General features: G+C 45.2%; 4 protein-coding genes across 5 annotated transcripts; 3 read left to right on the top strand and 1 right to left on the bottom strand.

The window, feature by feature from the left end:
* Nucleotides 1-830: 830 nt before the first annotated feature.
* Nucleotides 831-11,147, top strand: TMEM9B (TMEM9 domain family member B). 2 transcript variants are annotated; one of them, XM_026034682.1, is made up of 5 exons: nucleotides 831-926; nucleotides 3,251-3,342; nucleotides 6,932-7,040; nucleotides 7,166-7,300; nucleotides 10,122-11,147. In XM_026034682.1, the coding sequence occupies exons 1-5, from the start codon at nucleotides 846-848 to the stop codon at nucleotides 10,275-10,277; spliced, it is 573 nt and encodes a 190-aa protein (XP_025890467.1). In that variant the 5' UTR covers nucleotides 831-845; the 3' UTR covers nucleotides 10,278-11,147. The 2 variants fall into 2 exon arrangements, with proteins under 2 accessions (XP_025890467.1, XP_025890468.1); XM_026034683.1 differs by lacking the exon at nucleotides 831-926 and adding an exon at nucleotides 1,582-1,593.
* A 2,987-nt stretch (nucleotides 11,148-14,134) lies between these two features.
* On the top strand, nucleotides 14,135-14,801 carry ASCL3 (achaete-scute family bHLH transcription factor 3). Its single transcript, XM_026034684.1, has one exon. The coding sequence runs from the start codon at nucleotides 14,138-14,140 to the stop codon at nucleotides 14,669-14,671; it is 534 nt and encodes a 177-aa protein (XP_025890469.1). The 5' UTR covers nucleotides 14,135-14,137; the 3' UTR covers nucleotides 14,672-14,801.
* Nucleotides 14,802-17,522: 2,721 nt separating this feature from the next.
* Nucleotides 17,523-21,764, top strand: CUNH11orf16 (chromosome unknown C11orf16 homolog). Its single transcript, XM_026034782.1, is given in 5 exon segments — nucleotides 17,523-17,689; nucleotides 18,476-18,635; nucleotides 20,256-20,484; nucleotides 21,110-21,619; nucleotides 21,622-21,764. Coding segments are annotated over 5 exon segments (1,209 nt in total).
* Nucleotides 21,765-24,627: 2,863 nt separating this feature from the next.
* AKIP1 (A-kinase interacting protein 1) lies at nucleotides 24,628-26,947 on the bottom strand. Its single transcript, XM_026034707.1, has 3 exons — nucleotides 26,787-26,947; nucleotides 25,978-26,028; nucleotides 24,628-25,046 (listed from the first exon to the last, which is right to left on the bottom strand). The coding sequence occupies exons 1-3, from the start codon at nucleotides 26,940-26,942 to the stop codon at nucleotides 24,903-24,905; spliced, it is 351 nt and encodes a 116-aa protein (XP_025890492.1). The 5' UTR covers nucleotides 26,943-26,947; the 3' UTR covers nucleotides 24,628-24,902.
* Nucleotides 26,948-27,250: the final 303 nt, after the last annotated feature.

Below are 27,250 nucleotides of genomic sequence, written 5' to 3'. Positions count from 1 at the left end.
TCCTGCCCAAAGAAGGAAAACTCAAAAACGCAGAGGACTGAGGCAGAAAATGCAGTTTCTCATGGACATTTACTGCCGCTCTGAAAGAAGTGAATGCTGTTGCTGGGTGGCAATAACTAATAAATACAAGAAAATGAGGAAACATCGCTGCACCTCAGGAACACCATTGCAGAGAAAACTTGTCTCTACCTCTATTTGTTGTCTCTAATTCTCTCTATCCATAAAATACACTAAAAACACCGATCCTGCCCGTCTATGTCCAGTTACTGAAAACCTCATGGCCAGTGAGCAGGTCTCACACAAATCGCCGCTTGGCCTCACGCGCGCTGGTACCTCCGCAGCTTTGGGCCGGCCGCGCCGCCGGCACAGTTGGCACTGGCTGCATCTGGGGGCCCCATACGGCCCCGGCCGGCCGGGCAGCCCCCGGCTCCGGCCACCTCTCCCGGCCTGGGCTTGGGATGCACCCAGGATGCTCTGGTTGGGAGCCACCAGGGATGCTCGGGTCTGGATGCATTCGGAATGCTCGGGCTTGGGACATACCGGGAATATCTGGGCTTGGATGCACTAGGGATGCCCGGGCTCGGGATGCACAGGGGATACCCGGACTCGGACGCACCGGCGATGCCCGGCCCTGCGTCGCCGCCGCTGCTGCCGGCGGGCGGAGCCGCCGCCGCCTCCGGAGCCCGGAGCCGCCCGCGGCGGCCGCGCGGGGCGCCCTGCCGGCCGGCGCCGCCTCACGTGAGGCGGGCGGAAGGCGGAAGTGATGGCGGCGGGCGCCGGGGCCCGGCGGCGCGGCGGGGATAAGCAGCGCTAAACGGGCCGAGCCGAACGGAGCGGGGCCCGACATGGCGGCCCGCGGCGGGGGCCGCCCCCGGCTCTGCTCACTGCTGCTGCTGCTGCTGGCCGCGCTGGGCGCCGAGGCCAAGGTGAGCGGCGCGGGGCCCCAACCGCCGGGCCCCTGCCCAACGCCCGCCCGGAGCGCGCCCCAACCGTCACCCCCGCTCACCCCAACGGTCGTCCGGAGCGCGACCCGACTGTCACCCCCCGCGCGCCCCAACCGTCACCCCCCGCACGCCCCAACGGCCGTCTGCACGCCCCAACCGTCACCCCCCGCGCTCCCTAACGGCCGCCAGGAGGGCGTCCCAACCGTCACCCCCCGCGCGCCCCAACCGTCACCCACGCTCACCCCAACGGCCATCAGGAGCGCGCCCCAACCGTCACCCCCCGTGCGCCCCAACGGCCGCCTGGAGCGCGCCCCAACGGCTGTCTGCACGCCCCAACCGTCACCCCCCACGCGCCCCCGTGCCCCCCCGCGCTCCAACGGTCTCCTTGCGCCCCCATTTCCTCCACCCGTTTTCCTCTTGACTGCGTGCTCGTTTTTGTGGGATTCAGGAGCCCCGGGGATTCGTCCAGCCCCGTTGCTGCTTCCCCAGGGGCCGGGGCGCGGGGGTGTCCCGGAATGCCCCAGGACGGGGCTGCGCGGCCGGCCCAGGGCCGGTGTGGGAGCGACCCGGGTTTGTCTAGTGGGAGCTGGGACCGCTGCCTTCGGCTGGTCGCGTCTTGCTGACCTCCTCACATGAGCTTGGCGAGCAGGTAGCGGTCGCCGTAGCTGCATATGTGATGCTGGTGGTTAAATATAGCAGGAATTAGAAAAAGCGAGGCTCATGGGCTTTTTTTTTTTTTTTTTTTAGACTTGTTTCTGTGCGACGCCTAAGTTTATAGCATTTTATTTAGTTTTGACAGAATGCTCTGAGATGCTGTCATGCGAAACTGCAAGTCGTTGTTGCATAGTAATTGAAAAGGCTTTGTTTGAAATAAAGCTCCTTTTCTTTGACTGATTGTGTGAAAGGAAAATTGGGATCTGCCAGGTGTCTTATTTTACTTTCAGCTTAGTGCTATTTTACTTTCAGCTTGGTGCTCTTCTTCCACTTACGTGTCCAAGTGCTTTCCTCTTTTCTCCTCTTCCATGCTTGCTCTTCTGACTGCTGTTCTCTTAACCTGGGCAGAATGTGTTTAAATTTTCTGTTGCTGACCCTTCTGTATTAATATTTTAGGCTATATTCTTATTGTCCCTGTAACTGACTGTGAGATCATAGTATCCTCTAATAGCCAAAATATTCGAAATGGCCAAATCATGTTTACACCTAGCTCATCCTTCTCAGTGATAATTAACCATTTGACTTTCCCATGACAAGAGCTTGTTATATGGTGCAATCAAAGTTTTCTGGCTGAGTTTAGCATTACTGTGACCTGACTGTTCAATATAGATGTTTATCTATCAATACTTCTAAAGGCAATCTCTTAGGCGCTTTAAATTTCAAATAAACAACTTTGCCTTTTGTGTCTTCTTGTTTTTCCTCAAATATATTGCTCAGATTTGGGTTTGAGAATGCTGTCATTTATAACTCCTTGCTTACCATCTGTATTCTTGCTGCAGGATTTTCTACTCTTCTGCAATTTGAGAAAGGAATTATCTTATTTGATTGTACACAAAGTAGTTTCTTCCTGGAATTCCTTTCTTCCCAGGAGTAGTCTCAATGTGAATTTTGGATGCTAATTCTTTCCCACTTCCTGTAATTGTGGGATGTTAACTGCTTATACAAGTCTTAGAATTGTTTCCCTAAAGCCTGCATCATTTTTCACATTTCCTCCTCCTTTACTTGGTATTCCAGTTGGTACTTCTCTGTCTGCCACATGCTATCCTGCTGTTTAAGATAAGAGGGCCCTAGGTTATTGTGGTTTGCCTGATAGTTTTGCTTACAAAGTTGTTTTGGTTGTTAAGGAACAATGGTAAATGAGTACAGATCTATCCAGAAAGACTCTTGGCAACCTCCATTTGGAGTTAATATTCTTTTGTTCTTTTAAGTCGAGTCGCTGTACCTGTGCTATATATAAATTGAATAGCTGACTATAGCAACACGAGCAACTCCTAAAAATGTAAATTGTTAAAAAGAAAAGTGAACTTCAACTCATTTTCTTTTTCCTTTGGAAGAATATATCTATCTGTATACTATCTAAAAGAGTAGTGTTACTTGAGAAATTGCTCTGCTTACTATTTTTTCTTAATATATTTGAAGGATTGTTCTTCTGTGAAGGAAATTTTAGGTAAGATTTCCTAGAGATACTTGCACGTAGTTTGTGTTAAATACTTCATGCATTTATGAAATACTTCATGCGTCAAAATAGTGCTTTCTGTACCCTGCTTTGTCACTGATGATAATTTGTTCTGAATGTGTTGCTTATTTTTCAGAACTCTGAGGATGTCCGGTGTAAATGCATCTGTCCTCCTTACAAAGACCATTCTGGCCGTATTTACAACAAAAATGTTTCACAGAAAGACTGGTGAGTTTGAGGCCTCAAACTATGATGAGTTCTACAATTAAAGTCATATTCCACTGTGATTATATGTGAGTCTTCTGTAATGAGGCCAAGGAATTCCATCTTTTGTGTAACTTATGGTGTTTTTTTTTGCTTTTAAAAGCATTCTGGTGTTTGTAGCCCAGGACAAGGCCCAGAACTCTTTTAATCCTTGTTCTGTCATCTGGTTTTGTTTGCCTGAATATTTTGCTATTTATTCAGAGAGGAGTAGGAGTTATTGTAGTGTGAATTCAGTGATTTGAAATGGTCTATAGTGTGGCAAGGAAGCCTGGCCTTGGAACTAGGACTTGAGAGAATTGTCTGCTCTTCCTCTCCTCTTAAAACTTGCCCTATTGTTTAGAGATTATTTCTGGAAAATTCTGTTCTGCTCTGTTTCTGTGCTGTTTCCACAGCCAGAGAGTGCAGATACATGAGACAGCTTGAGCTGTCTCTCAGCATGTTTTTCCTGACAGGGAGAAGCCTTGAGAGAGATGCTTCCCTGTGCCACAGCTGGGCATGTGGGCACAGTTCATGCCAGGCATTTCTCAGGGCCAAGGACATGCCTGGCGGGGGGTGAGGGGCTGGGGGAGAAAGGAACGTGGAAATTATGTGCATTGGCCCAGCAGTCTTGTGTAACTTCACCTCAGCTATCATCATCTGCGTGAATGATACCAGTAAAAAGCTGTAACTTGAGCTCGGCATGATGCCTGAAGTGGGGGGAAGTTATTAAATTAATCTATGAACAGGTGAAATACTTCTGGGTATGTTAACTCTTCTTTTATTAGTTTCTAATATACCTGAAGGTTACTGTATGAGCAGCATCAGGATAGCAGCTTGAATCTGAAAAAGCTTCATGCCCCTGAATAGTCCCACTGAAATAATTATAGGAATAAACTTAATGATACAGGTATGTGTAGAACCCTGTCTTAATTTATTAAATTGCTTACAGAAGAACTATGAGAAAGAAACATTGTAGATTTCGATCTAATCTTTATTCAGTCTAACCTGGTGAGCATAAAATGTGCTAATAAAACTTAGTACTTTTGTCCCACATGATTAACTTTACGATGTTAGCTCTACTGCAAGAGTGCAGAAACACGCGGAGAGACTTCCAGCTGCAGCAGGCATTTCAGAGTAGCAGTCTCACTGGTTTTGTCACTCATTGCCTGTCTGCAAATGAAAATGGATTTTTTGGTGGGTTTTGCATAATAAGTGAGTTGCTGGTGGAGAAGATCCTACTTCCCTCCAATTCAGTATTGGAACTGTTTGAAGGAAAAGTCAGCTTTGAAGGCTTGACTGATTTTATGGTGAAAGATACTGAGGCGTACAGAATTTACAAAATCTATTTTGTGGAGATCTAGAATCTGCAAAATCTGCTTTGTGGAGATCTTCTCTCAGGTGACCATCAGGGAATGTTTTATGGCTTTGATCTTCAGTTTGTCGTCTTGCTGCTTTTAAAAGGCTTGATGGCTGGTTCATAAGCACTAAATAAAGCGATTTAATGCTGTACTTCGACTTCTGCATCTGCCTAAGTGACTTGTTATTGAATAGAACAGGGTGATAAACATCATCCTTTTGTTATTTATATAAGTCATTTGTATGAGACAAAAGCTAGATCGATTTTCAGTGCCTTTATGAATTATGCATAGTAAAACAGTGACTTAGCTCTTGGCTTATCCTGGCATAAAATTAAAAATTAATGTTTAATATTCAACCTACATCATGCATGATGATGCTCTTGCTTCAGTGTTTCACTTTCACTTGAAGTGCTCAGTTCTCCAAGCTTCAAAGGCTGGAAGGCGGATGCGTTGTGTGATACCGGCATGAGCTGGTGGAGCTTTGATCCCACCGAAAGCAGTCGCTGCTCCAGATTCAGGCCGGGAAGCCTCAGAGGCAGCCAGCCCGGACGAATAAGGCCCCAGGCAGCGGGGAGGTGTGGAGGCACCTGGCAACAGCCTGTTCATTTCAGTAGCCCACTTGGAGAGAAATCTGTTGGCGTTTCGTGTTCGGAGGCTGCTGTAGGAGGGGTGGGTTTGCAGGGGAGGGGGAACACCCTGACTTCTAGCTGAAAATCTGCCTGTGCAGACGCTGCACTTCAGGCTAGCCTGGCTTATACAGGGAGACCCTTCCTTCATGCTGTTACTATAGGTACAAGAGAAAGGGGAATGCAATAGAATGGGAATATCCTTCAGGAAAAGATCATCCTTTTCCATATTTTCTTTTAAAATCACTGTAAAATTACACCAAGGAGATGCATGATTAAAATTCTGAAATTTCAGTAGCTTTTATGCTCCTGAGCAACTTGAAACATTGAACTAGAAAAAAAATGATAATGATAATATTTGATAATTTACAGCTTTTTCACCGTTCCTAAGCAGCACACTGATATAAGCTTGCATTATTATGAATTACGCAGCAACTATGAAATTACTTAGGTTATAACTTGCATGTATCTTTGATTTTGATGCCCTCTGGCATGGAGACCATAATTGTAATCACAAATAAGTAGGGAAAAATAAATCTTCCGTTCCTGTTGAGAGAATGGATTAGATGTTTAACAGTTTTAGTTTTGAAAGAGAAATGCAAACTGAACAGAAGGGATGAGTTACTATCTGGCCTTTTGGCTCTGCATCATCTTAATGTAGCAGAGCATTGCACAGTCATAAGCTACTGCTGTCACATCAGCTCTTCATTACCTGCTTCTGACTGTACCACCACTGAGTGAACTAAGATAAAGGCAAAAGCTGCTTCCTTCTGTAAGGACAGTGTTCTGGAGAGGAGTTCAGCATGTGAACTCTAAATGACCAATCTGAGTCAGCAGAAGGAGCGGAATTACAGAGATCATTGGCAGAAGTGCTGGCTGGGGTGAGTGCTGTGGTGGAGAATGTCCTCAAGATTCTCAGTTGCACTTCTTGGCTTGGGAACTGACTTGCATTTTGTAATCGTTTAAATCAAATCATGCTTTTGCATCCTGGTCTGGTGCTGAAAACTGAGTACTGCTTATATACCATTATGCTGCTTATAAAAACAACCCATATGACTTCATTTTTTTTCTTAGTGCCAGTGACTCATGCCAGTAACAACAAGACTTCTGTTCATGAACACCAGAAAGAGGTTAATCTTCCATCAGATACTGAAAGGAGAGAATCAAGCTCTTAAATCACTTCTTTCTTCATCTTACTTTTTAGATGGAATTTGCTTTCATCTGGTGTCAGTGTCAAGTGATGCCTTCCTCCCGGGGTTCTGCTGTGTTCTTGGTGAACAAGCTCAAATCCTTGAACTTGTTAGGCAAGCTACAGTAACATCTTGTATTTTTTAGCGAAAATATAAGCATCTATATTTAAATAAAATTCTTGCAAAACATATATATATACTCTTTCTTAAGTACAATAATTGAGGTTCAATAATTTGTTAAATCAGGGAAGCCTATAGCTCAGAACAATATAATTTAAGAAAAGGAGACTTCTCAGCTCATGCCACTGGAGGCTGCATGCCTCTAAACTCTGAGATCTGTTTGCAGAGAGGAACAGGTAGGGCCAAACCAGCCCAGAACCATTTCTGTTTTTTCCTTTAGTGATTGTCTTCATGTGGTTGAACCTATGCCTGTCCCTGGGCCTGATGTAGAAGCATACTGTTTGCGTTGTGAATGCAAGTATGAAGAGAGAAGCTCTGTCACAATTAAGGTAAACAATAGAATTCTGTTGCTTTTTGTTAAATATTTCAACCAATTAGTAAATAGGTCTGTTTTTTTAGAGGAGATAATATCCTCATGCTGGCATGAATTGTGTGTTTGTCTTATATTGGGCAGGTTACAATCATCATATATCTGTCCATTTTGGGCTTACTTCTTCTATACATGGTTTACCTTACATTGGTGGAGCCTATACTGAAGAGACGTCTCTTTGGACATTCGCAGCTTATACAGAGCGATGAAGATATTGGGGTGAGTTCACCTGAGTGAACACGTGTTTGGGTTGACATAGACTGGAATGGTTATTTGTTAACTTATGGGGATGGGTAGCTTGTTGCCAGGCACTTAGCTGCTGCTTCTCTGCTTCTGAGGGAGAAGATGGTCTTTACAGGAATTGTAAGGCTGTATAATCACCTCCCTGAAGCTGCTATTTTTTTTTTTTTTTTTTACCCCACTGATTGAGCCAGATGGCCTATACCTGACATCTCTTGCCACCTGAAATATTCAGTTATTCTGTCATCTTGGTATTGAAGAGGGGCTTGCAAAAGTATAAAAGCATGGAGCATAGCTCTACAACTGCAAGGGATTTTATAAGCTTATGAATCTATAAGCTTTGGAAAAGTGTTATCAAGAAGCAGCGTGGGAAGAGTATTCTAAGCTGACAGATTGGTGGCAAAGTGTCATGTTGAAAAGCTTGAAATGATAAAGGAGTTTCTGAAGTCTGATAACAACACTAGCTTTGTTTCTGCGTTGAGTGCTGTTTTTACCAGTGAAGTGCTTTACAAGTGTGGAGTAAACTTAGAATTTCTAAACCCACACCCAGTCTATGAAACTGGTTTTCCATTTGTTTTAAGCTAAGCCTTTCAGCAGATGTGAGCTCTTTAGAGTTCAGTAAGCATTGTTGAAATAAATGAGACCTAGTTAAAGACTTAAAGTATTTGCTAGTCTCTTACAATGGAATCCTTAAGAATATTTTTCTTTTTCTTTCAAATAATAGGCTGTTACAAGAGATAAGTTAGTTTGGTCATGGTCCAACAGGAATGTGATGACAACACTTAGAAAAATCTATTTAATTGCTTGTAAATACCCAGTAACACAGCTTGTTGTTTCAGTGACTTCGTAGATTTGAAGGGATCAAATTTGGTACATGTTATGCCTGTATTATGTTTTTTTAAGTGGATCGCACTCGGATTTGTAATGTGACCTGTCATTGTGAGCAAACTGTCACCCACGTTTGAGCTGGTGTTTGAGTTAGTGTTCTTTCACATCCTTCACGTACGCTTTTTCTTGTGACCTGTTTTCTGTGCTTGGTTGTGACTTATGTGGAGACATATTCAATGTGTCTTTGTATTAACGTCCTAAGATACTTCACAGTCAAATTCCTGCTTGAATCAAACTTGTGCTGTAAGTTTATATCTAAGTTGGATAGATAATTATTATACCTCCAAATCTGGAATGGAATTTTCTGAGTGTAGGGTGAAAGAAGAATAAAATCCTGAGGGAGAACTTTAGTTAACTGCAGAATGGATTTATCCTGAATGCTGCATCCATTTTATCTTATTCCATGTTTTGCTTTTGTTACCACGTCCTGTCTCAGGCTTGCAGAGTTGCTAGTGCTTGCATCAGCAGCAGTGCGTTGAACAGAAAGTGCATTAGCCCTTTGCCTAGTTCATGTTATTCCTTTCCCTCTCACCCTTCTCCTATGGCAGTAAATGTGGAATAATCAAAGGTCTTTCATGGCTTATTCCTTTTCTTGTCTTTCCTCTTGCAAGCTTTTTGATCCTTGTCTGACTCTGAAAATATCAGTCTTTTTAAGCTGCTGTTTGTTCTTGTTGCCCATTGATGGCAGTGGCGACTGATGAACATCTGTAACCTGCTTTCTTTTAAGTTTTCTTACTGTCAGTAGGTAGCTTTTGAGCCGAGACCACTGCTCGTCAGGCTTGGCAATATGCTCTAACTTTTCCTGTGCTCTTTTTTTCCCTTGTGTTTCATGGTGGAAACATGCTGCTATTGTGCCTTTTGTCTCACTGTGAAGTGATTTACCCCCTCTTAGCTTCCTGTTATAGATATATCCAGCTGTATAGTCTTTTTATAATGAGATTATAGCTCTTTGGGTCAGGGCCCTCTGTTAATGTGTTTCTTACGTGTGTCTTTGGGACTTGATGGCATCACTCCTAAAGGCATCCTTAATGATAACCTCTGCACTACTGAGAGTTAGGATTGAACTGCTCTTCATGGCAACGTATCACAAATAAAGTATTCATTAATGTAAACACTTCAAAAATATTCAGGGAACAAAAAGGAGGATGACTTTCAAATATAACTCAAAGGAGTTTCTTAATACAGGGCATGTTGGTTTTCTTCTTTCATTTGTACTATACACTGCACACATGTGACTTTTTGACATTAGCTTTAAAAACATGATTTTGTTGAAAGCAGTTTGCCAAACACATAAGAGGTTCCATTCCAACTTTTACTGCTTCTGACTTAGGTTTAGTTATTAGAGGAAAATACAGCTTTGCAGGTATTGTTAGGAAACAGAGTAAATATTAAACAAGTGCTCAGTTATTGTTGAGCTCTTTGTCACTTAAACAGCTGTATTTACATTTTGCTTTTAGACAGCTTTGTACAATGGGTTTGGTTTGGTAAACATCAGAGTGTGTTGGTTTTATATAGAATCTTTGTGTGAACATCCCAAGCTGCCTTACAGTAAAAGACTGAGAGCTGGCAGAGCTCTGCAAGTCAGCTCTCAAGTGAAGTGCATTCATGATGAGAACGGGGGGGATTCCAGTCTCTGCCTCTGTTCCAGGCTTCTACCCCAACAGCTACGAATAGGGGCAAGGCTCCAGGCAGCAAATAACTATTTGACTGTGCAGTGAAGCTTGATCTATTTGGCAAACCCGTGGAAGCTAGTTTGGATGAAAATTTGAAGTACAGTTCTAACTGCCAAACACCTATTTTGTCATATTGACAGACTAACAGATTAAATAGCTTGTGTTTTTTGCGTAAAAAATACTAATGTACTTGCTGAGTGGAACTGCTGAGCTCTAACTGCTGATTTTTACCATTTCAGGATCACCAGCCTTTTGCAAATGCTCACGATGTGCTGGCGCGTTCTCGGAGTCGTGCCAACGTCTTGAATAAAGTGGAGTACGCTCAGCAGCGCTGGAAGTTACAGGTCCAAGAGCAACGCAAATCTGTCTTTGACCGTCACGTTGTGCTGAGCTAATTGTCTGTCTCCATCATAACTTCAAGGAAGGACTAAAGGAAAGAGCTGAATTATGTCTTCCTGATCCTACCACTTCAAAAGGGTTCTCTCTTTTGGTTCATTACTGATAGAAAAAAGTATTTGGACTTTGAAAGAATATACTGGAATGGCAAGTATTAAAATAAACTTAGTTAACTGCAAGCTAAAAAGCTTTACATTTTCAAATGATTTTTACTAACAAATCTTTAAAAAAAAAAAAAAAAAAAAAAAGACACTACAGAAAGCCCTGAGCTATCTTGGGTTGTCACTGTGGTACCTTATTTAGAGTTGTGACTTTATGGTGATTTTTAACTCTGTCCTTCTCTCTACTACTTATGTGGTCAAAAAATACCTGGGAACACAATAATTACTTAAAACTCACTAATCACTTTACGTAAAGACCTTTTGTAAATATACATGGATTTTTTGCTGATTTATGCTAGGTACTGGAAATCTAAACCTTGCAGTGCAGTTCTCATATCGGAGAATGAAATCCTGAATGATTGTGTTCGTCATTTGGTTTCTTGCACTCTTACTCTGAAGATGCTATACATCAAGTGATGTTTGTAGATTTGAGTCAAAGCTTAAATGGACACTGACTCTTTGAGCTGCATATTTCAAGTACTGTGATGTAGATAAATTCCCATGCAGTGCATATTAAGACAGTGTTGGCATTTTTGTTCAGTTTTGCTCTGATAGCTTAATATATTGTATGTGTGATAACTCTTAAAATCTCCTCCTTTTCTTATCATGGGTAAAGTCTCAGGAGTTAGTATTTGATGGAATATTTATTATAAAAATCTTTCTGCATCTATGTGCACTGATAGTGTAAGGCACATACTTTCCCCAGCATCTGTTATCCTGGGAATTAGGTGTATTTTTTTAAATCCGTGGTTCCATACTCATCTCTCTGAGGTAAACAGTTGCTAGATAACTGGCTTTCATATATCCCCTTTGGAATGTAATAATTAAAGATAAAGCTGATTTTTGAAGAAAAGAATGTGCAATATCTTTGTCATCATTTCTGTCCCTCAGAGCTCTACATGTTAATTCCATATATAAAAGAGTCTCTCAGAAAATGCTTCAGAGAAGATTCAGTGTAGAAATGCAATGTATTTCAGGATATAAGTAAGGGAGAGAATGGTTTATGTAATGGCTGACTGAAGAAAAAAAAAAAAAAAGCAGTTTGTAACCCCTGACTTAAATTTAGCTATAATTGTGACTAATTGCCTTGCAACAGTTTTAAATTCCAGCATCAAGGGAAATGGTCCCTAGAACAGTGCTCTTGGCTGGGCATGCCAAGTGCAGTTTTGGCTTTCTTAACCAACAGCCTGGGCAGGTGTAGAAAACAGACTGAAGATACCTGTGCAGGTAATTCTGTCACACCAGGATGGAAACAGGACTGTCCCGCAGCAACATTTGTGGGAAATGGCAATGCCACTTCAGCAAGCTGCAGGAAAATGCAAACAGGAAGGAAACAAAAGGCATTCCCGATTACTTCCTGGGATAATCCAGCTGCATTCAATACCGTTTGAAAACTTAGAGTCTCACTGCCAGGTTTGTTGCCAATATAGGTTTGGTGTGGGTGGAAAAGCCAAACCAGAAATAAGCAGATCTAACTGTAAGCTACTTTGCATGTTGTCGATGGACTATAAATTACAGTCATCACTCACTCAGCAGAACAAGCGACATAATCCAGGTAAGAAACTTGCATGTTGCTGTGTCTAGCAATGGGTCTTCGCTGATTAACATTGTTTTTTGAATCATTTCTATCACTATGGAATCATTTATATGGCTATCACTGTATATTACATATCTATCATTTCTATTCAGTATCAAGGTTTTCATAGCTTTTTTTAAATACTTGTATTTAATATGGCCTATTATTTGATTAAATATGGTGTATGAAAAATGGAAAGTATTAACTTTATTTAATATCATCCAGATATTATTCATCAGTCTGAAAATAACACTCCTGTTTCCTTGGATTTTATTCTCATCTGAAGATTGGTGAGTCTGTAGTCCTTTAATAGGAAGACCATAGGAGACTTTGTGCAGACAGTGAGGTGGCAGATTTTGTGGAATGCTGCTGTGCCTGTGGAAGTGTCAGTGCTAGACAATCAGTGTGGCAGGTATCTCCCTTTGAGTTTATTTTTGCTTTGTTTTGTTTGTGATATAAAACACTTTTGCTCTGAAGGTTTTTCTTGCTTTGTAATAGAATTTATTCTGTGGTAATTTTTTTTACATCATGCTGCAGTAGAAAACAGAAAGAGAATAACCCAGCCTGTAATATTAGTGAAGTGAAAAGGTGGCAGTCTATTATATTTCTCTTATGATAAGTATATGTGTATTCACCTCTGATCTTTCTGCATGCATAGTTATTTACAATGAGAGTGTATTTATGCTGCTGGCCTGCCTACAGAAGCCTCTGTTTTTAAGATGTGATTCTTGTGTGAGCACATGCTGTAAACTCAGGATTTCCGTATTGACATCTATTGCATTATAAAAATCAGGCACACGCAATACGGACGTATTTTGATGGCAGATGGTATGGGGACAGGCCCCTCTGAGTGACAATTCTTTCCCTATTAAAGTGACAGATATGAAATCATGAAGGATTCATCATATCATCATGAAGGATTAAGGAAATCCCATTTATGTTGCGGGACTCTGAACACTTGAAGCTTTATTCAGGCTCTTGCAAGTAGTGCAGTGCATCTCTTCTGTAGCCTACCTAATGTCCAGGTGGCTTTTCCATTACAGAGGGTATCACAAAAATTAGGTGTTTTAGAGAGCAGTGTGTAGCTGAGAAGGTGAATGGTAGGCAAGGGCTGAAGTTTGTCTGGAGTCTGTGTATGCAGGAGTTGCTCCCCATCAAGGAGAATGAATCACACTAGATTTATTATTATTATTTTAATATTGGCTATTTTACATGTCTTTTTAAGAAGCTGCCTGGTGACGTTAGTGGGCTGCTCTGAATTATAGGTTTGTAGTCATGCTGTAATCAGTGTGTGGAATCCCTTCTCCTCAGTAAAATGGTTTGTACCTGGAGGACTGTGATCAGGATGTGATGTTTTGAGGTTGGTTGGATTTTTTTGTGTGTCAACTAATAAAATACTGATTGCAAAATAAAATTAGTTATTAATATTATCATATTCTGTATCTGTGTTTAATATACAGGTAAGTGCAGGAACATGGAGATCCAGGGAGATGGCAAGCTTAGCCAGAATTCATCTTTTAGGCTTTTTATAAAACTTCTTGCACAGAATGAATGCAGTAGCTGACAGACCTAAAATTGAGGTGCACAAGCTTGCTGCCTGCTAAAGACAGTGAGTCAGATACCAAGTGAATAGAGAGACCAAGCAGAAGACTTCTGTGCTGCAGCAGACTGTGCTAAGGGTAGAGAGTCTCCTGCTTGAATTGCTGATCTGATTGGTTTGGAGGCAGGAGAAAGTAAAGAGCATCTCGGATGTTGGGCTGTTTTTTTCTGGGTTGGAAGTTTTAGTGGACTCTGAGTGACCAAGATCTGTGCGACACATGGAGGAAGTTCCTTTTCCTTTCTAAATCTGGGGTCAGAAGAGACTTTGCTGTGTCCTTTAGTTTCTTCAAATCATTTATCTGTCTTGTAGGTTTGCACCCTCCTGTGCGTTGAAATGGAGCACGGTCTGCTCTGTGGTCTTCCAAGATCGTTCCGAAATCTTTCAAATGTCTTAAAAGTCTGTGCTGGAAATGCCAGTAATGCCATAAGTCCAGCTGATTGGTGGTGGTGTTTTTCCTTTACTGTTCAGTATGAGTTGTTAAGCTTATGTAATTATACATCTCCAGGGTAAACGCAGAACCTGATGGATGGCAAAAGCTACTGCAACTTCATGGACAAGCTGTCCATCCGTGGTGACACCCAGCGCGTGCCGCTGACCAGGCCTTTCTGTGCAGACCCCACGGTTACATTTCACGTGTACCCAGAAACAGCAAACCAGGTCACTTGCTCTGAGGATTTGTCATTCGTTCCCTTCGTGCCGGAGCATCTCATCCCAGAAAGCTTCTACAGCGAGTCCTGCACATTCCCATATCAACTGCCCTGTTCCAGCTACAGCAGAAGTGAGTACTCCTACGGGCCAGCGTTCATCAGGAAGAGGAATGAACGGGAAAGGCAGAGGGTTAAATGTGTCAATGAAGGATATGCCAAACTGAGGCACCACCTCCCCGAGGAATACTTGGAGAAGCGGCTCAGTAAAGTAGAGACTCTCCGAGCTGCCATAAGATACATCAGCCACCTACAGTCTGTTCTGTACAGTGAATCTGCGGGGCCAGAAAAAAGGATCGTGGAACCAAGCCAAGCACCCAAAGCAACTAACCAGTTTTTGAAGACTATCTAAGCTCTTCCAAACCAAGCAGAAATTAACCTGCCCAGGAACCTAATGATCACTGTAGCAGTGGCATGCATATTCTTGGCATGTTTCAAGAGCAGATCATTTCTATAATTCTTACCAAACCAAAATGCCCACCTATACCAGGAAAGTAACTATATACTATCACACTCTACATATTTTTAAATAAAATACAAATTTTCCACTGGTGAGACTGAGCTTTTGTTTTCAGTGACATTAGTGGCTTGCTTCTGCATGCAGTTTCTTAAAGATTTTTGTTCTAGCTGCTGCTGTCTTTCTTGCAAAACAAGGAGGACTTTAGAAGACCTTAGGACTGCTGTTAGAAGCAAACAGAAGGGATAAATTGTTGTTGGTGGGAGGAGGAGAGCAGTTCTCCCAAGCACAGTTACAAGCTTGGAAAGAGCACAATATCTTGCAAGTGCAATTTTAACCTTTCCTTTTTAACTAGTACTTTTATTCATTAAAAGCTATTGCCATTGCCTCATCCTCGTGTCTACTGAAAACTGGGTTCTTCAGCTCTTGAGTGCCCTTGAGAGCGGCTAGAACTGCTCACAAAATTTGCAGGACAAGGAGGGTGGGCAAGAGCAGATCTTGAAACCTGCATCCTGCAGTGTGAATTCTTCAGCACTTGCGCTGATAACAGCTGAGCTCTGGGGTGGATCTGTCCCCTTGTGCTACCTGCTGGCAGCTTCGGCCAAGTCGTCTAGAGCAGGTTAATGTGAAAATGATGAGGAATCTGGCTCACGACTTGCAAAGCATTCTGAACGTTTGCTACATGTAAAGACTCTTCTGTTGCTATTAAACAATAATGCAGCTAATGGCATGAGAGTGGCTAATGTGTGGGCGCAGCAGAAGGCAGGGGAGATGGTGACAGACGTTGCTGCTTTAGCCTGGTCCCTAAATGCAGCCAGTCATCTCCACTGTTCTCTCCTTGAATGGAAGGGAATGGGAATATGTCTACCAGATGCAATTAATCCCCTCATGCATTAGCCTTTGTTAAGGAGGAAAGGGGGACTGGAGATCACAGCAGAGATTAACAGGAAAATTCCCCCATGATATTCTGGCATTTTTTTGATGCTCACTTTGAAGAAAAAAGGGAAGAATTCCTAGGGGATACTGTGCTTGTGGTTTTTTTTTTTTTTTTTTTTTTTTTTTTTTTCTCGGTTATTATGAAAAGGGAAAACTTATCAAGTGATTTGACCCCAGCTTGTCTCAGCTTCCACCTTTCTGTCCCTGTGTTAGGCCAATATGTTTGTAGCAACCTGCGCTTGCTTGTTTTAGCTGAATCAGAGTTGCGTATAATGTTGTTTTGGCCATACAGAAAAACCTAGTGGACACTGTGCCCTCCTCTCATGATGTTCCCTGCCCGGCAGCCTTTACCGGGTCTCTGGATCAGTAGAGTTGATGGTGGTGGTGGCAGGGCCTCGAAGCGGTGTAGGTTGGTGGTAGACAAGCGGTCACCTCCGGGCTCGTGTCCCGCTCGCCCTCCGTGGTTGGGCCGGACGCGTCAGTTCCTGTTGGCGCCGGCTGTGGCAGCCTCCTTAGTAACGAGCGGGCTTCCCGCGTCAGGCGCGCAGAAGGACGAGGCTGCTGCAGCTGGACCGCATCCAAGGTGGCCACGTCCAGCTTTATCCATAGCCGGTAAGTTCAAAATCCCGCTGCGCTCTGTACTGCTCGGAGCTATCCAGAAATTCTCCTGCAGTGTCGCGGATTGCCTTTGCCCCCGTGCTGTTTTGTATGTAGCTAAGGGAGCCTGGCTCTGGAGAAGCTGTGGCAATCTTACAAGGCGTTTCAAATGAACTGACATGTGCATTTCTCTGGAAACTATTACTAATGCCAGCTTGTTTTGTTTAATAAGGGTTTAAGTAGAAGAGTTGCATAATTTCAAAATAAGTGAGTGTATTTAAATGAGGAAGTCATTACAAGATGCATTTTACAGCAGCTTATCTACTCTTGCTGGAATGGATACATGGTTTTATTTTTGTAATATATAGTAAGTGTTGGTAGAAACACAGAAATTATTCTAAGTTCATAACTTTTTGTTATCTAAAGGACTAATTTGAGAAAATAATATTCAAAACTAAACATTTTCAAAAGTGCCTGATGTGAAAGTTCAAACAGTATTTTTTTAAGTCAGTTAGGCACTTGAAACTTATATCTTCTCGTGTTTCCCTTTCAGCGTTACCGTGAGCATGCAAAGCCCCTCTAAGCAGTATAAAAAACCCTGGGATGGAAACTTGTCCATTGGTTCCTTTCACATTGGTGGAGAGGCCGTCACACCACGAACCTGGTGGTGACAGGCTCCAAGTGGTTATCGCCTGCCAAATCCCAGCCACTCTTTCTTTCTCATGGCAAACCACAATCTTGCTGTTGTAACACCTGCCTTGACAGGACAGCTTGGATATGAAAATACTTCTTCTTAATATACCACTATAAATATAAGACAAGAAAACAGGCAAGCGGTATCTAGCTTTACATTGAAAAACTGTCGCATTTGCTCAGCTGTGTCATCTCTAGCTGTAGTTTTTGCTGTAGCTTGTAAAACAGGGAAGGCTTGGCTGGGACAATGTAGAAAGAAGCTTTTAAGGAGAGCGTAGGTGTAAGAAGAGAAACATGAATGTTAGAGAAGGAAGAAGTTGGAGGGAGGAGGGGACGTTGTTCTTCTGGAGATTTCACAGTGTTTCTAGTTTCTTTTTTTCACCTCACCATGCTGAGAGACTGAAAATCACTGACATTAGTGATATGGGTTCCTCCGGCCAAATTCCAGTCTGGATTCTGCTCTGTGTTCTCGACTACCAACAGGTCATGGTTTGCTTTGCAGGTAGCCGCTCTTATGGGAATGGCTTCTTCAGAAGGATTTCTGCCTGCAAGCCGCAGGTATTGCAGCGTGATGACAGCTCTGGACAACGTGCTGTGCCCCCGTGTCGTGGCGGCCGCCAGCTCCTGCTGCAGGAACGCCGTGGCCGTGCATCCGGCCTGCCACCCCATGGCCCTCAGCCCCTGCAGGTAAAATCAAGTTCTTGTTTGAATCTGTGATTGGTTCCTTTTAATGATATCTAATAGGATAAAACAGACTGGAAAGTGTCAAGTTAATAAAAACCTGACCACCATTTCATGCCTCTTCCCTAGCAGTTCTCTACATGGTATTAGCTAAAATGATTTGCTACCCTGGAGATTATGAAAAGCAAAGCTTGGAGTAAGCCTACTATCAAAGAAACATGTCCCTATATTGGTTAGATAAATAAAAGCATCTTGCATTCACAGCCATCCTCTGTGAAATGGTTCCAAAGCTGTGTGCCAGGGATTTTTGTTTTGTTTTGAACCTGAACCTGTCATCAAGCAGCATCTTTATTTTCACTTTTCTGCTTTTCCAATGTTCCCTGAACAAAATGCCCTGTGATAAGTCCTCAGCACTCGGGTGCATCTAAGCAGCGCTCTGTGCTGCAGACAGACCCTTGCTCCAGGGCCCCTTCAGCTCGCCATTGAAATTGCGAAGCAGCGAGCGTGGGATCTGCTCACCCAGGACTGCAGCATCTCCCCAGCACGCTTCCTCTAGACTTCCTCTAGCCCATGAGGCCTGCAGGAACAGGCACTGGTGGCTTTATCTCAAGAGCAAGGAATTCCCCCTGCACAGTTAATTTTTCTCTTTCTTTCTGCTCGCTGTGGCCTGCAGGAATGCTGCAAAGTCAGGCGCGATGATCCACTTCTCAAAGGTCGTAGCATTTCTTCGCTTGACATATAGCAGTTATTTTCCCTCCGTTTTTCTCTCTGACCTGTTTTCTTTAATTCGAGGTGCTGGTGGATTAGCTGCTGCCTCCCATCGCGTGTCGCAGCGTGGAAGAGGCCGCGCGGTTTGGCGAGCTCGGCTGCCTTAGCCAGGGGTGGCCCCGTTCTGGTGCGAGGGGAGCACACCGGGTTCTATTACCGCGGTACAGTTAAAGAAGAGCTGGAGGTAGGTAGAGGTGGGTGACTGCTGCTCTGCATGGCCATGTTGGTATTTGCAATGCAGTGTGTGCTGTGCGAGGCCGATCGCCCCAGCAGAGGATACGGGTGGGTCACTCTGTGAGTTCCATCAGAAGAGCTGATAAAACCCAGTGTGTCTGTGGGGTCCCCCTTGTTAACACTCTTTGTATCTCTTAGCACTAGAAAAGACCCAGTCTGGTGGCATAGGGGCGACCAGGAGCTCCTTACACTTTGCGTGGTGTTCAGCTACTGCATGAACTGGAGGAGAAATGGCAAGGGCAGCCTCTGTTCATGATCGTGTTCGTTCAGTGCATTACAACCCCCCTAAAACCTCTCCTAGTGTGCCAGATAGATTGCCAGGTGTCCTCGCTCGTGCCTAACGGCACAGGGCGAGCCTGGCACCGCTGCACAGCCCCTGGCAGCAGTATGTTGGTGCTCAGCAGCGCCCTGCCCTGCTCAGCCTCCCTGCCCAACTCCGTGTCTGGAGGCTGGCGGCAGGGCTTGTGCTGGGGTCTCTGCAGGGAAAAGCAGCACGGATCTGTGCTGGAGGAGCTGCTGAATCACCCTCCTCCCAGAGGCACCAAGGGTGCTGCAGTTCTGCTTTGGGGACCTCGCAGAGGATCTGGCACACTCTCACTATGCTGGCGTCTGGTGGCTGTTGTCCTCCCCATTGGGTTTCTTGCCCATTGCGTTACTCTAAATCAAAGACAGCTTTAAGCACTGTGCGCACTGCTGCTCCCCTCCACCTCCCCTCAGCTCAGCGAGGAGACCCCTGCCTTTCCCTCGAGCCGATTGCCTCTTCTCCTTCTCCCCCCAGCCACCCCGAGGCTGATTGCCTCTTCAGTTTGGGGGAGTTTGCCGCTCGCCCCTCTGGCACGTATCCCGTGAGTGCCTGGCACTGCTGTGCCCCATGGAGACACCGGGGTTGCGGCATCTCCACCCGCTGGCACGGGGCGCTCGGCCGGATCCGGCCAGTGCTCGCGGGTTGTGGACATGGCACCGGCTAGTGTTGTGTGTAGAGCCCTAACAACAGTGCAGGGAAAGTGTGTGTGTGTGTTGTGTATACACCTCCGGCCGAGTCGGCTGCGCCCCACGGCACTGTGTCTCTCCAGAGATGTCAGTGATAGCTTTAATTCATTAGTTTGTTAGCACTTCAAACTAACCGGAAGAAAGGCCTATTCTTTCTCGAGAACAGGGCCGTGCTGCATTCCATGTTGATGGAAAGCCTCTTGGCAGGGCTCGGGCTTATTTCCTCAGAAGAGCAGTGGGTTGATGTTGTATGTAACAAGGAAGGGCATGACTAAAGCACAGGCTTGAACAGGTTTGGTGTCCCTCTCTGCGTGGCACACAGCACGATTTGCGAAATCCAGTTTGGTAGCACAGATCCTGCTTCTGGGATCTGTCAGTCTGCTTGCAACTGCGCTCCATCCGCTCTCCTGTGCGTGTCCCTGAGCTCTCGCTGGCCGCTTTGAGTCGGGGCTAATACCACATACTGTTTAGTTACTGTTTAGGCTTGCTTGGTGCTCTGCCTTGGCCTGAAAAGCCACAGCATGGTTTGCCAATGGAGTGCTTTTTCAGAGGAGCTCGTATATTTTGTTCCCGGTAACAGGGTGAAAGAGGAACGTTCCTGGTGGAGTTGGCTGAACCCGTTGTGGTGCGCGGCAGGCCTCCCGTGCGGGTGCAAAGAGCAATCGAGGATGATATTCTGGAGTACGTGCACGGCATGAAGCACTCGCTGCTTCCCGGGGATAAAGTGCTGGCCCCTTGGGAGCCGGATATGGTGCGGTTCGGCCCGGGAACTGTCCTCGTGGGCATCGAGACGCGGGATCCCCTGCGAGGTAAGGGAGCTGCTGACCTGCCTTGCTCCTTCGCTCACCGCTCCGTGGTGGGTTAAAGCTTCCCGGAGCTCACGTGCCTGGCTAATATGCACCTGCTTGTAACCTGGCTAGTTCAGCCCTAAGGGAGCTGTGACCTACCAGTGGGTCATTTCCTGTCTGCTGGGACAAGGGTGTGCCTGTTTTGTGGAGGACAGGGCATTTTTCTGAAGGAAGCTGAATGGAGCAGATCCCCTTGGAGGAAGATCATCTGTGCTAGGGTGCTGGTGCTTAACTTAGTGATACACCCCAGGGTGATTTCATCCCCCAAGCATGCGATTTCAACAGCTCCTTCAGCTTCCCATGCTGGCCAGTCAGGCTGCACTGACTTCTCAGAGCACTGGTAAAATGTTCTCTGTACATTAGTGCTAACTTTGCAGCAACAACAATCAGCATTTATGTGCTGATTTGATGAAAAAAAATGGGAAGAAAGTTGTTGCCAGGCCTGTTGTTGCCCTGACAGTGTCTGAGCTGCCACATCACCCTTGATGACCCGGTGGCGATGAGGAGCTGCAGAGCTGGCTCCTCGGCTGACCGGAGCGGCCGCGGGCAGAGCAGCTGCTCACGCTGTTGCCTTTTCTCTCGACAGCCTCAGAAGATGAGGAAATCATGGTTCAGTTCTGGAACGGCAAGGAAGTGAAGCTCCCGCTGGGTGTTGCTCTGTGGATCCCTCCTAGCCGCTGGGAGAGGATCGTAGAGATGATCCACATGCCCTTCACCAGCAGATTGAAGGCTAGAAAAAATCCTGACACCAATTCTTGCTTTTTCTCCTGCAGTCCTGTAGCAGTCCCCGTTCCTCTCTGTACCTTAGGTAGCCTCTCTAGGCACAACCTGCTCTGCTGGCTGCATCTTCACCAGCACTGTGGTGGTACGTGCTGCTCATCGGTACACGTGGGCTGCATCTGCTGCTGCCATCCCCGTACTGAGGCCTGGTGGCCTCTCCCTTCCCACTCTTTGGTCCTTCCAAAGGGGAAGCAAGGGGCAGAGCCCAGCAGCAAACCTTCTCTGCGCCTACCAGACCTGGAAGGTCCAAAGCAAGAAGCAGCAGCAGCTGCATCTTCCCCCTCCTCCAGTTCGGAGCACGTTGTGGAGTCCTTCCCGATGAGCGTGCTGTGATGCACAGGGCTGGTAACACCAACTCCAGCCTGCTGGAGAAGCCCAAGCTAAGGGATTCTGCGAGGCCAGCGTGGAAATACTGGAAAAGGAGCCAACACAAGTCCATCCTAGCAATCCAGCTACCTTAAAACACGCAAACAAACGACAATAAAAAAGCCCATAGGGAAGAGGGAGGTAACCTGTGTGCTCTGGTGCCCTCTACAGCTGGATGGTCACTTAGCCTGTAGTTACCTAGTTTAGATATTACAAATTTGCCCATCAGCCTATGCTGCAATATATTCCCTTCCATAACACTTTCCTGCATGTGAGCTCCTCTTTAAGTAACTCATCCAATGGAGAACTACCAAAGCAATGAATCATATTTAGGAGCACAGATATGCCCCTCTTGAGCCCGCTCTCCATCATCTTCCTGTGCTCTTCATGATGTTAACTTCTTCACTAGCCTTCACAGCAAGTCTATGCGGAATAAATCACTTGAAATAAACCTTTTCAGGCTTAAAGTGCCTTCTCTCTGAGAATGAGTATTTCTCAGATGCAATTGAGGTTGTATTCTTCACGTGGCTTAATGTCAGTAATTTCACCCCTCCAGGAAGGGGCTCTCGCGAGGGCAGGCTGGCGCCCGAGGCCAAGGCCGGCGCTTGCTGCGGACAGGCCCGGTGTGACCCCGGCTGACCAGCGCAGTGTTTGGAATCGTGGAGCAGCCCCCGGAGGGCAGCTCACAGCAAAGGAAATGGTAACCTCCAGCCCTCATCCACGTAAGGGAATCCCCATTAATGCTGTATTTACTTAGGTATTTCGTTTGTTTGAAAGGAAGAAATGTTCTTGTTAACTGTCCGGGGCTTAGCTAGAGAAGTACCTTCCCTCAAGTCAACTGTCTGCAAAAGCCACCCCCAAATGAAAGAGAAACCATCAAATAAAAAAGAACCCGTGTGTGAGCAGTCAGCAAAGGCTGAACCTCCCAAAAGCGGCCCAAGGCCCACTGGCATCAGCCCAGGAAAGCCCTGTGGGAACTGGGGGCTGCTGTGCAAGTGGCCCTGAAAAGAGACAGCTCTGAGCATCAGCGGCAATAAACCACCACAGCACCGCAGAAGAAAACTTACATACAATAACTCCCAGATGCAGTCTGGAAGGATGCTGGGCTCTGTTGGGGTCTATTAGTCATGGCTTCTATTTCTGAAAGATAAAAATACCTGTTTTTGGCAAAGAGTTTTTACCAAATATCTTCCTCCCTGACAAGCAGCAGGCCGGCAGGAGGTTGCTGCTTTGAAGGTAGGGGATGCAGAATAAACAAGCCCTGTCACAGCTGAGAACAAGGACCGGCACCCTATGTTTTAGCTTTAGTTACTTTCAAAAAGGTCCCTCCTGTTTTAGGAGAAAAATGAACAAAAATCAATTGGAGCATGAAAGCCAAACAAAAGCATGCACTGAAAAAAGGAAGAGAAAAGCTGGTGGAAAGAAGGGGATCATGAAGTGCTGCACAGAAACAAGGAAGCTGAACAGCACCCCTGCTCTGTGCAAGACTGCCAGCGGTTCAACCAATTGTGCATCCCAGATGATGTGTTAGCTCCTCTGTACCTTTGTTTTTTTGCCTCTGTGAGCTGACTGGAGAGGTAAAACTTTGAATTTGATAAACTGGCATGATTTTCTGCAGAAAAAGATTAATATGCTAATGGCGTGACTTAGTGATCAGAAAATATACTGAAATATGCTCTACTCTCACAGTGGTTCCCATAATTTTTAAGCAGAATCTTACAGACTTCTGGAGTGTATGTTTTCTACTTTATTGTTGAAATTATAATATATGCATATTATACACCTCTGTAACCATTCACTTCCTTCTCTTGGAGCATCTCTTGGAAATTTTTCTGATGTGTCCTGCATGTAACAGGTGCCTTACCTGTGTGCTGAAGGGCCATACCTCACCTCTTAGTAAAACCAAAAAGAAATCAGGGTGTCTTCATTCTAGTTCAAGCCTTGCAGCATGAATTGCACAACATATCCATACAGTTTTGTCTTAAAAACATCGAAGGCCATTTAACAGGAATAACAGGAGTATCTGGGAGTGACATAGCTGTCCTTTGAGATAACTGAAACAAGAGTTTTATCTTGTAACACAGGCTGCATCCCCAGGAACGCTGACACTTTTTGAAGACGTGCAACACGGTGCTTGTAGCAAATAAGCAGGGATAGGGAGTAGCTTTTCAGAAGGGCTCCCTGCTTGGCCAACATCCTCCCACTGCAATCAACAAAACAACTCCCACTAACTTTCACAGGAGCAAAGTTTGCTTACAGCCTAACAGTTTCTGGAAAAGCCTATGATAATGTATTTGTATTTCAGAAGAGTATTTTTTACTAGTACAGAAATAATGGCATTATTGATATTCTACAGAACCAATGAATGTCTTTTACAGGCAGGAGAGCAAAAGTTGGATACTGATGCTTTTTTTCAGACTGGACCTCTGAAAGATTTGTTTCCTGCCCTTGAGGATGGTTTTGCAGCATGAAGAAAACAAAGATAATAACAGGGTCAAATAATAAAGGCAAAATAACTTGCAGAAAAGAGGACAGACAGGAAAAGAAAAAGAAAAGAAGGCAACAGAGAAGCACAGTCAAGTGTATGAGTGTATGTCCAGGGAGGCTAAGTTTCAGGTAGGCTGCATGTCACTGTGTTACTCAAACAAATAAAGGCCTATGAGTTAAGCAAAGCTTTATGAATAACTAGCTTTTTAATAACTTTCCATCAACATGGAAGTGCAAAATCCTCATGCTTTATCCTAGGAGGAGTATTTTCCAGGATAACTGAGGTAGAGAGAGGTGATATGATGTGAGCCAGATTCTCAGCTGCCCTAAAATCAGTGCCAGGCCCCCGAAGCTCCCGTGCATCTGTGTGCATTCACAGTGCAGGGATTTTGCGCTCGCTGTGTTCAAGAACAGGACCCAGCCTTTCTGTCTGAGGATAATACAAAAGAAGTTTTCATCAGGCAAGATTGTTTTACTCCAGTGATTGCATCTTTAATTGGAATTACACAGTCACATAATTGGAATTAAGGCACACAATGTACAAGTACTTATAAAAATCAATGTACAAAGTGGGCTGTATATAATATTTGCATTAAGTATAAAACAAATGTATAGGAGTATAAAAACGCAGACCCGAAGTACAGAATACTGTTAAAGTGCTAAAAGAGGAAAAGATATGTATAAGTTTGCTGTATGCCCTAAAAGCCTAGAATTTTATTCCCATGATTATTGAGAAACAACAAACATCATAGAACAAAAGTTAAATCAACACTTTGTCCTGCACTGACATCCACCACGTGGGTCTGTTTCACCATGTCCTCTGAGGTTGCTGTGATAGAATAGGTGCCAGGAGAAACTTCAATGTAGATGTCTTTGGAAGCCTTCCTCATCTTTGAGGAGAGAGAGAAAGAAAAAAACAAAAACCTTTCAATTAGTTATCTTAAATTTTCCCCAAAATAATGTTTTGAATTATGGGTGGTAGAAAAATTACATTTCAATTGCTCTATGAACATATTAAGATATATATTAAGATATTTCAAAATATAGGCAGTGTGGCAATAATTTCTAATTTTAATATTGGGTAGAAGCATTTTGTAAGTTCCATATTCAATGTCTTTTATCTAATACTTTTATCAGTAGTGATAACCAGCATGTTGTAACCTGTCTCAGAAAACTGAAGCCAGTCAAAATAAACATTTTTGTACATAAACCTGGAAACCATCCACACAATGAAGTAGCTGTATTAATTTTTACAGTGATAAAAATTCCATGTTCCTCTGTTTGAATCAATTTTAGGAGCATCTAAGGCACAGTGAGTTGTTAGCCTAAGAAAAACAGGAAGATTTTCCTCGTCTTTGAGGACAGAAAGGTCTTCAAAGAGCCTGTACCAGGGCCAGGCACAACCGGCTCACTAACTGCCCACCGCTGTTCCATAGGAAACTGGTCAGGAACATAAATGAGGGGAGGCTGGAGGACAACTAGATTATTATTGTTGATGTGAGTCAGAGGAGGCTAAAGATCCTTCGCTCTGCTTGCGATTCTGCACCAGTCCAAACTGTAAAGCAGCCACTTAATTAACTATATGTTGGGATGTTATAACCTGGTTTACAGATTATTTATAGACTGGTGCAAGTCTCTACATGCAAATTCTACTGCTCACCTATATGCTAGGAATGTAAATACAGCGGAGACACAGGGATGTATCTTCTGTGCTATCTCAAAATCTCTATGCCTGATTGTGAGTTTTAAACTACAGCCTAATGCAGAATGGTAAGGAAATGCTATACCTTAATTTAGCACTTAAAGTATCTATAAACTTACGCAATGCGGGCAAGTTTTAGGCTGACTGGATACTCCTGAAGCTGCATTTGTCTGGAAAGAAAAAGACACTGTTTTCTGACCATGCCACACAACTGCTATGCTCTGCCGTAGAGCATGGGGGCAGCATTAATTCTGTGAAACTTTCCCCCTCTTTCACAGGAGGGTTAAATGCCAGTGATTGGCATCACTAGGAGTTTACTTTGCCCCCTCCCCACTAAGAGGAGGGCTCTCCAGGCTTTCGGGGGTCTCATGTCAGGCCCCTTCTCTTTAAATTAATGTGTAAGCGAATCCTGCAGACACTCGAAGGCCTGAAGCAGCCCATGTGGAGGGGCAGGATAAGGACAGGGGGAGAGCCCCACAGCACTGACCTGCTGCCCATGTCGAGGGGCAGGATAAGGATGGGGCAGGGGGGAGAGCCCCACAGCACTGACCTGCTGCCCATGTCGAGGGGCAGGATAAGGATGGGGCAGGGGGGAGAGCCCCACAGCACTGACCTGCTGCCCATGTCGAGGGGCAGGATAAGGATGGGGCAGGGGGGAGAGCCCCACAGCACTGACCTGCTGCCCATGTCGAGGGGCAGGATAAGGATGGGGCAGGGGGGAGAGCCCCACAGCACTGACCTGCTGCCCATGTCGAGGGGCAGGATAAGGATGGGGCAGGGGGGAGAGCCCCACAGCACTGACCTGCTGCCCATGTCGAGGGGCAGGATAAGGATGGGGCAGGGGGGAGAGCCCCACAGCACTGACCTGCTGCCCATGTCGAGGGGCAGGATAAGGATGGGGCAGGGGGGAGAGCCCCACAGCACTGACCTGCGGCCCTGCTGCCTCCGGCCCCTCGTCCCCATCCGTCCGGCCGTGGTACCTGCAGATGTGCCTGATCTCGTGCTCCTTGCAGCGGCACGCCGGCACCGAGCTGTAGTAGTTCTGCACCGCAAAGGAAAAGGACAACGTTAGGTCGGGAAACATCCAGCCCTTCTCCTGGCAACTCCAGAGCCAGGAAAGGGGAACTGGGCAGATTTTTGCATTAACCACCTGGTTTGTTCTGACCAAGAGTAAAACATGCAACACACGGGGCCTCTGACACCTCAGGCTTTAGCCTGCAGAGATGCCGAAGCCAAAAGGCTGCAGAACGCGGGAACGCGGCCTGAAAGGGCTGTGCGCGCGGCCCGAAGAGCACGTCCCAAGAACTTGTCCCGGGGTTTGGGATTTGCCCCCAGGACGCTCTGCAGGTTCTGCTGCCGGTCTGTCTTTACCCTCGTCCTCCCCGAGCCTCC

Source organism: Nothoprocta perdicaria, unplaced genomic scaffold, assembly GCF_003342845.1.
Source record: "Nothoprocta perdicaria isolate Ctin4 unplaced genomic scaffold, notPer1 scaffold_15, whole genome shotgun sequence".
Classification (NCBI taxonomy): Eukaryota; Metazoa; Chordata; class Aves; order Tinamiformes; family Tinamidae; genus Nothoprocta; species Nothoprocta perdicaria.
This window is presented reverse-complemented; position numbering and strand designations above follow the sequence as displayed.

Coding starts and splice junctions, on each gene's coding strand:
- AKIP1 (XM_026034707.1), bottom strand. CDS start 26,942: ATGTTTCCCGACCTAACGTTGTCCTTTTCCTTTGCGGTGCAGAACTAC. Junction 26,029..26,786: donor CGGAGGCAGCAGGGCCGCAG/GTCAGTGCTGTG, acceptor TTTTCTTTCCAG/ACAAATGCAGCTTCAGGAGT. Junction 25,047..25,977: donor CTAAAACTTGCCCGCATTGC/GTAAGTTTATAG, acceptor CTCTCCTCAAAG/ATGAGGAAGGCTTCCAAAGA.
- TMEM9B (XM_026034682.1), top strand. CDS start 846: ATGGCGGCCCGCGGCGGGGGCCGCCCCCGGCTCTGCTCACTGCTGCTG. Junction 927..3,250: donor CGCTGGGCGCCGAGGCCAAG/GTGAGCGGCGCG, acceptor CTTATTTTTCAG/AACTCTGAGGATGTCCGGTG. Junction 3,343..6,931: donor AATGTTTCACAGAAAGACTG/GTGAGTTTGAGG, acceptor TTTTTCCTTTAG/TGATTGTCTTCATGTGGTTG.
- ASCL3 (XM_026034684.1), top strand. CDS start 14,138: ATGGATGGCAAAAGCTACTGCAACTTCATGGACAAGCTGTCCATCCGT.